The sequence below is a fragment of the Ostrea edulis genome, chromosome 2 (assembly GCF_947568905.1).
Source record: "Ostrea edulis chromosome 2, xbOstEdul1.1, whole genome shotgun sequence".
In the NCBI taxonomy this organism is placed as follows: Eukaryota; Metazoa; Mollusca; class Bivalvia; order Ostreida; family Ostreidae; genus Ostrea; species Ostrea edulis.
The window spans coordinates 81,425,390-81,434,743 of NC_079165.1; the positions used below are offsets into that span (position 1 = coordinate 81,425,390).

At 34.9% G+C, this 9,354-nt stretch overlaps 1 protein-coding gene across 1 annotated transcript; it reads right to left on the reverse strand.

Moving 5' to 3' along the window:
- Positions 1–1,148: 1,148 nt before the first annotated feature.
- On the reverse strand, positions 1,149–2,936 carry LOC125680085 (toll-like receptor Tollo). Its single transcript, XM_048919529.2, has one exon. It carries the CDS (start codon positions 2,934–2,936, stop codon positions 1,149–1,151), a length of 1,788 nt encoding a protein of 595 aa, XP_048775486.2.
- Positions 2,937–9,354: the final 6,418 nt, after the last annotated feature.

Below are 9,354 nucleotides of genomic sequence, written 5' to 3' on the forward strand. Positions count from 1 at the left end.
TACATATGCATACATTTAATCAATATTCATGCTTTAAAACATTCCAAACCATAAATTCAACATGTCTTAAGAACCAAATTACAAAGTTTTACCTTAACACACCAAACATCAGTGTGTACCAGACATGTGTAAAACTTATAAAACAATAAACATGACCTTTAAAACTGGACAATTTTTTTGTTTTTGATTTCATTTGTTTAGATAACAGAGTCTGACTAAACTAAGTCCCGATTTATGACCTGTAAAGCTAAAAAGTCTCGATAGATATACAATCATAGCACTACAATAGTATGTCTGAAAAAGATATTCGATGAATCGAAACCTAACGTCAGCATATTCTTATAGCAAGCAGACAAAGCTAGGAAGCCTACTAGCTACATTGCTTAGCTGGATGCTACATGTGCCTGTTATATAAAGATACGTGTATATAGGTAGGTAGATATAGATGAAGATACACGTGATTAACCCTATACAAATGCTTATCTTATTGTGATAGGGGGCATGGGTCATAAATCTGTTTTAGTACATTCAAGCTCTGTTACAGGAGAGAAAAGAAGCAATCTGCTTTTAGTTTATATGGAGCTTCAAAGGACAATATCATAATTCAGCCACAAACATTCCACACACCGAAGATGTCGGGAACTGATATGACAGAATAAGCATTCACAAGATTCACCCTTGACTATCTCTTATGACAAAAGGTACCACCCCCTCTCCAGTTTGGAGGTCCATAGTCAGAAATGCAGCCGAGTATTATTAACAAGGTTCTACACACCAAGTCTAATGAGCACTTTGTACCAAAGTAACCATCACTACTCAGCACATAGACAGTGAATTGTGCAAACGTGGTCATATAGTACAATTACATTCAATTCGCATTTCCTGTCACTCATCATTTGAATTAACTTGAACCCTTCTACAAAAAAATGTGAAAAGCTTTTTTAAAAGTGAAAAGTCACGAACGGCAGATAAATGAAATATCAAATGTTTAAAATAACCAGTCAATGTGAATTTAAAGACTTCATTTTGCATGCGTTCTATAGAAGTGCACACTGTAATACAACCCCGTCTTACACCTACTCAAGGCTGATATGTTTCCTCTGGTTTTGGGGTGTCGACCTGAATGACATCGAGAATCGAACTATTCCCTAAACGTTGTCTTTACGGATATTTAAAGCATAGATTAATTTATCCCAAAATAAGAGTTCGTTCTGCTTTAAAAATGTATGCGTTTCTAGATAATGTTTCATGTCATTATCGAGAAGGCTGTAATCTATGTTATTCATCAACACGGCAATTAAATGTCCGTTTTTCTCTTGTAAATTCTGGTGAAAGGCCGTTTTAAATTCCAGAGCACACCATTTACTGGCAAGGAAACCCTCGGATATAATCATAATTGTGTGTCTGCTATTGTCAATACTTTCAATTATGTTGTCGGAAATGAAAGCCCCCAATTTGAAATCGCGTTCATGAAGACAGAGTCGCAGGTTTGGTGGAGCCCCCGTGAGGCGGGGAATTAGACGACGCTTCACCCACCACTCGTCGTGGTGACTGTAGGACAAGAAGGCGTCATACTCCTTCACTAGGTAACTCTCCGGTGGTATTGGTTTCCGAAATTTTATTCGCAGTCTTGTGTACGAAAGAATTTCCAATTCTTTTCTGTATTTGAAAATCACGAACATGATGAGAAGGATGAATATGACCACAGACATCAGAATTATTATTTGCAAATAAATATTGTCGCACGAAATAGACGTTTCCGCAATTCCACATAGATTTGAAACATCAAAATCAGTTATTTTCAAGCCTCTAAATTTCTCTGGATGGTAACAAGTTATGTTTTCCAAGTAACGGTAGCGTTTCTTGAATTTCAAGTGAAAGGTTTTCGTAGAAGTTATCATTTCTTTAAGATACCGAGAACAGTAGCAATCAAATTTATTATTGAATAGGTCAATCTCTAACGGATACGATCTCAGAAAATCTCTGTCCGAAAAGATGGCGATGTCGTTGTCTCTTAAATTCAGTGAAATTGTCATTAATGATGCTGTATATGTGATGAATGGAATTCGTTCAAAGTGGTTGTAGGAGAGGTCCACGTGTATGAGTGATGGAAACTTTGTCCACCACCAGTTAGACCTTCTGATGGCATCAGGGAGATGTTTCAGTCCCATTCCGGAGAAATTCATCACTTGCAGTAATGGGAATCTTCCAATGCGTAGAAAGTCATTTATGTTATCGTAATGCACGTCAATGACATTGTCTGTATCTTTTCCTTGTGAATTAGACATTTCCACGTAGATTAGTTGATAGTCCAGCTGATAGGCTCTGAGGTGCTCTCTATATTCGACAACTTTGTCAAGGTATACGTGTTCCTGTTGAAAATCCGCTTCAAGATAAACGTAGCTAACATTTGTTTCTTTGAAAGTATTCAGTGAGGTTGGAATAATGGACATTCCATAGGGAAACAATGGCTTGTACCTCTCCCAGTGCATGAGATGCAAATACGCTTGGTATTGACTTAATTCGAATGTGATATCGGTGAATACCAAATGACGCAAGACGTTTTCTGTTCCTCCAGAGAAATTGCTGAATCTATCTGTACCGGTAACTCGGCAGCCGGTGACGTGGAGCTCTTTAATTTTCGAGGAAACGATTGGAACAGGGAGAAAAAGGGAGGAATTCCCCTGACATTGAATTTCCATGGCGATGTTGTCGCTGGTATTGGTCAATTGAGACTCGATGTCCAGCATAGCGTGTTCTTCTTGGTTTGAAATGACATGGTAAATAATTTTTGAGAGATTGCTTGTATCGTCAATCTCCTTTATTACCCATTCATCCTCCTGCGAACGTAAAGTTCTGTTATTTTCACCTTTAACACTCCCTTTACCTAAAACTGAGCTTATAAACAATACAACCAATACAAGGTCTCGTGTCATCTTTGCTGTAGTTTCGATTCAAGTGATGCAAGTTGATTCTCTCAAACCGTTTTAACTGCATGCTCCTCGTGAATTTGTCAATTTGTTTACGATATCTGTTAACATATGAATATTGTAATTGGATATTGACAGAAAACATCTGCTAGATACGACCAATGAAGTGAGACATGAACGACGCTATCCCACGGGACGCGTTCGTCAAATTGTACATGTAATAATAGCAGTTATATCTGACAAGAAAATCTGCGCTTTGCTACTTCTTTTAATTCGGCCAGGTTATTGTGTAGAAGAATTTTGGGGAGAAAGAAATTAGTTATGTTTCTTTTGACAAACTGTGTAGAGTACGGGCTTTCTAATGTACGCTGATTATTGGGCCTATTTGATAGAACTAGACGGGTAAATTTAGACACGCCTGATAAGCAGACATAGAATTTCAGTGGGGGGAGAACAGATCTAGAGGGTCCGGGGCCACTTTTGGTCTTAGGACGAAACCCCCGTGTGTTACTGTATTTTGATAACGAAATGAAATCTGAAATAGAACTAATAAATATAGTAATTTAGTACGCATATAAGTGTAAATTATGTGTTTTAAATTCACCTACTAAACTCAGCTAGTTTGTTTTTAATCGGACATATCCTATTGAAACCTAAACCGGTATATAAATGGTGAGAGTAAAAATTCTGATTTGAAGAAATAATCTATCATTGATGATATTCATTTTTAAAAGGTTTTTCACGGACAGACCTTCATTCTAAACAAAGGTAAGAAATGAAGAAGATAGAAAGTTGGACAATGTACGCTGGACGATACTGTATCAATCAACAATCAGATGCATGTTGTAATACCAAGGTTGATATTTTAAAAAACGTACCACGTTTAATCAAACTATTGATTTGATAAATTTTAGACACGCCATGCACTTCTCTTCCTATTCTGAGTTCTTAAGGGAAAAAAAAATAATAACAAATACATGTAATACTTAAGAGGAAACGTTGAAGGATATTTTTGTTGTAACATACTTTACATTATACTTGAGTTTTCAATCTTTCAAATAATTTCCATTTCTTTTCAAACTGATATGTACAATTATTCTTCCATGCAATTCGTTTTTCTACTTTGTGTACATTAGCCCAGATGGTTTTTATTCAATGACAGATAATTTCCTTTTCATTTTGAAAAGTATATATAATATTTCAAATGATAATTTACAAAGTTTACCATTTCAATTTCTGAACATATCCAAGGATAAGAGTTTTTTTTTTGGTTTTTTTTTTTTTTATCATTTATAATATGAAATGTAAAAGTTTTGCTAAATCAATATTGCACATTTCTTTAAACAATACACACTAGTTTTGAACCAAGATGGTCTATAAAGTGCCTTTATTAAAACCTGTAGTAGCCGGGTTAGACACTTCAAATTTTCAGTCCTATCATAACTCGCGTCTCTACTCACTTTCAACTAGGTCTTCCACATTAGCTGTAAACAAAGATACAGGTACAAACTAGGTGTCTTTGGTGGGTCTGGAAAATGGTGAGACGGAAAATTTGCAGATTTTTCTCTCCATATTTTGTTAGCTGTGAAGTATATCTAAGAGGATAGTTCCGGTGTGCTGTGTGTAGTCGTTTACACGAGTTTAAGAACGATCTGTCGTACAATCATAAAAACGATTTCTGCGCCAAAATTAACAAATACATGTATTTTGGAGTATGACCTGGTATTTTTTCAGATGTATGTATGTGTTTACAAATGCACATTAAGGGATTTAGCTCCTGAGCTTTTGAGCACACATGTACAGGATGTTATAACTAAGTATTTACTGGTTCCATACTGATCTCAGTGCAAACATATTACACCTCTATTACTGAACTTTATCCAGTTGAAAAATTTGTGTTAATTCAAATTTTGAAAGGGGTTGACAAGGGCTATATTTTGTGGCGAAATTAATCAAAATTTTACAGTTTCTGTTCCATCCAAATTATCTTTCATTTCTATACCCTATTACGCATATTTCCGTTTTATTAATTCATATCATGATACAAGCAGTTGAGACTTGGAACTAGGTCAGATGTTGTAATCTATAAATTTGGTTGATATATTTTCTTCCAAACAGAACGCCGATTCTTAAAAATGACTAAATCAATTTACTCAAAATATTTTGTTAAAAAATTCAGTATTTTGGCCAATGATTTAAAAATTTGATCAATAACCCCCACTTTTTTAGTTCCATCTTAAATTTTGAGACGAGACTTGAAAACATGTGTAAAATGTTAGAAATTGACATACTCCAAGTCTGTCCTTTTAAACTCTCAATTTCGCTATCATGAATTTTTCCGTACTTCAAGTACAAAAAGGTCACTGTTTATTCTCATTACTAGTATTAAACTTTCTTTTATGTCTGTGTTGTTAGAGGACATAATTATGTATATGTTTTATGTAATGATTATTTGTGTTGACACCAACAAATCAAGTTTAAACGAATAAATCTTGAGTAAATTTTATGTGCAAAAAGGTCATGTTCAAAACACTGTAGCTCAATAACAAGCAATATGAACCCAGTTTTTCTTTTTAATTTCCTAATTTTCCCTCAATGTAGAAATCAAAAATACACTTCCCAAAGAATTGACATTACTACAAATCTCAAGTGCGAACCTCTTTAAAATACACTTTTGTTTTAAAAAAATGTATATCAAATCCTAAATTCTAATAAATATTCATTTTGTACTTCATTTGCATTAGAATTGTTAACTCTCCAATGAGGATCGCCTAAGCTGCTGAACGATACTACACTACACCAAATTCCACTCGATTATAAGGTATAAACTTCTGTACCGGGTGTACAACGGTGTAGGCAAATCAAGTGTGCCCAATGAGCCGGAGATATTGTTACAAAATATTAGACAAGACATTCAATCTCTAATTACATCATTCTTTTCTCTGCACAAATATGATGATAAGTAGATAGCTAATAGAATCTACATTATATGCCTTTGTTCACCATTAAAAAAAGAATATCCAGGCCTCTAGGCTGTTATCGGGTTGTTTTTTGTTGTTTTTTTTTTTTTTTTTTTTTTTTTTTTTTTCTATACACAAACAGTTTTGAAAAGATAAAAAATATATTTATATAGGAATTTGGTGCGTGGATCGCAGATGTTACCAGGAAATTATTAATTTTATAAAGAAAAGTAGCATCTACTACAGGTGGATTTTGAAATTCATTGTTCATCATCGATTTGTGAAAATCAAATAAAGTATCACTATAATGAAAAGAAACAGCTCAATAGGTATTGCGTGCCACGTGTTATAAGGAAATGAATTGTATATATCCTTACTATCATCTTTCATGGGACCACGTGACAGCTGTCCCCCACATACATGTACCATTTGCCCCATAGCTTACTGCCAAAAAAATATATACCAAAATCAATTTTCCCTTTGTTATTTTACACTAAATTTACCTTTAAAAGAGAATGAATACAGAATGTATGCAAACAGTTTACACATTTCGGTTGATCTTCCTATTTTGATTAATGCTTGTGACTGCTCGCGTCGGTACATCATGCACTGGAGAACTGGCACATACTGTCACAGGCCAATGTTCAGGTACCCATTTAGTTCGCTCAGAATTCAATGTCCCGGTGCCTTTGTTTGGATGTCAAGCTACATGAGAGAGCATAGGCAATTTAACAATCCTAATCATTTCATCGTTACTGTATGGGTTTTATTTCTTGACAGCTTTCTATATATTTTGGTTTCCGTGGATCTGAAATTATTACACCAGTTTTAACAACTTTAGGGTATAACAAATGTTGTAAATTTCAGGATATCCATACCTTTGGGGAATGGTCGCATATTATAAATATCATCATGATGTGTGTAGATGGACTTGGGTAACATGAAGGAGTGAGTGAAGAGGGAAAGGAGGAATAGATAAAAGGGATAAGGGAGAGAGAGAAAGGGAGGACAGAGATGGACCACTCATGAATGTCCAAACCCCCTTCTGCATACCTATGCACATGAGATATTGTCATTTGGTTGATAAATATTCATCACTTTTCTTCTACCTTTTTGCTTGCAGTTGATCTCCAATAACGGATAATACAGTTGTCCTGATTGGTTGTACGTGTCGTAATACCAAATTCCTTTCTCCATACAAAAACAGGACCTGTCAAGTTTCAACACCTTTTGAACATTTTAACACAAACGTGAATTTTGAAAAAGTTCCTTCGCACTCCGACATTACACGTATGGTGTGAACATTTCCATGTATGTATTTACCCATTTTCAGTGTTCATATATGCATATTTTTTTTGTGTTTGATATTGCAAATTTTCTTCATGAATGCGCCGTAGTTGTGAACAATGCACATCTGAACATTGATCAATGAAAGAGTACACCTGTTTTAGCGACTGGGGGTTCTTAGAGTGCCACTCTTCACACCGGCATACCCTCGTGTATTTTCAAAAATGAAATGTTTTTTAAATATTTGCACACAAATAAAAGAAATCCAAGTTGTGTTTGTTACAAACAGCGGTGGATATAGTAATTTACAGATAGGTAGATCCCTTCCCATATTTGAACATTATTCAGACGACAAAACTACCTGTGTGTCAAGGGGCTACGGTTAGCACTATTTTTTCAAGTGAAAATTATGTAACGTTTGTTAATTTTTCAATTTGACAAAGAAATGAATTTTATTTTTGGAAAATACACGAAGGCATGAACTGCGGTGCTCCACGCATGCGCGAGGAAGCGCCTCGTGCAGTGTATAGGCGTGAAGCGTTGCTGTTCATGCTCTCATGTATTTTCAAAAATGAAACTGTATTTTCTATATTTACATTCTACTCTCATTTCTGTCCGAATTTCCAGCCGTTAAATAGACGTAATATCTTTATCAAAATTCATACACACATTGTTCAGAAATGCATCGCATTCATGAGGAAATGGTTATCATAAATTTTTTTAAAGATATCAAAGGCAAAAATATTGGAATTGTAAATATATAGTGTTTTAAAAGGGTACCGTAAAATGCGAAACGAAACGAATTCTGCCGAAACGAAACAAAACCTACTTAAACGAAACAGATTGTAGAATCGAACTGTGTAATCATGATAATAAAAATTGTATCTCAGGCCCCTGTGAAAGTTACCACATATAAATGAAATTCTCTTCCCTGTTGATGTGGTATTTCGGATTGACTGATACATTTTAAGCGGTCCATCAGTTAGCATCAAACATTGTTTGAAGCTGGTGTCTGAGAAAGTTAGAAAGAAGGAAGACGTTTAACCTCTTATTTTATCTCTAATTGCTGAGGTGCGAGTACTTTCAATAATGGAAAAAATTAAATAGTATACCATATTATATGATTGCAATTCGGTAAGATATATATACATTTATTATTAAAATTTATTATTGATATGCAGTAAGTCTAAAGATAACTCTATTTATTATATAGCTAATAAATAGTCTAATATAAAATCTTCGTAAAATCTAGAGAATGTTAGCGTTCAATATCCTGAGAATTTATTGAACGCTAACTTTGCATTGCGTAATTTGTATGCGCCCGAAACATTCCGAGTATGAGCGTTCAATATTGACGTTACCGTAATGACGTAAACAAGCCAAAATGTCAAACGACGGTCCTCCGAATCTGACAGAGCCGGTATTTGATATTTACTTAAGCAAAATGTTTAACTGTACATAAATTATGATGTCCCCATTTACAAAATCAGTTTGCTTCATGCATTAATGACGGGTTAAATATTGAACAGTTAAGAAATGCATGCTGTTATTGCACACTGCCAATATTGATGAATTCTCGTCTATTTTGGAGTAGTTTGAGTGAAAAGGGATATAATTTAACAACTAAATACTTTAGCTATATAATAAAAGGGTTATTGAACTTATATAGGTGAATATTGGCACTCGTTGGCTGTCAAAATGCACTCGCAAGCTCGTGCATTTTTACAGCCAACTCTTGCCAATATTCACCAATATAAGTTCAATAACCCTATAATATTTGGGGTGTTGCTAAAACGGGGAATTGAAAACGCGACGGAAAACGGAAAATATTGTGATACAATAATATCAGGAGGAGGTCAGCATTTTGTAAAAATCAAAAGGCTTATGAAAAAGGGAAGTAGAAATTACAAAGAGAACGGGAAGACATACCCAGAATCCACCGTTTGATATACTACATACAGATAAACAATATCCACATGTATACTGAAACAAGTATTTATGCCAAAAGGCGGATCCAACGCCGGCGACCCCACCCCTCGTTTGGTGTGTTTCCCCAGACCTCTGACCTGTGAGACTGTAACCCTCCGTACTGAATTTATGGATCTGGAACTAATTGCACATGGTATTTATAATTAATCAACTTTGGATATTTACTTTGTGCTTACTCAACAACAACC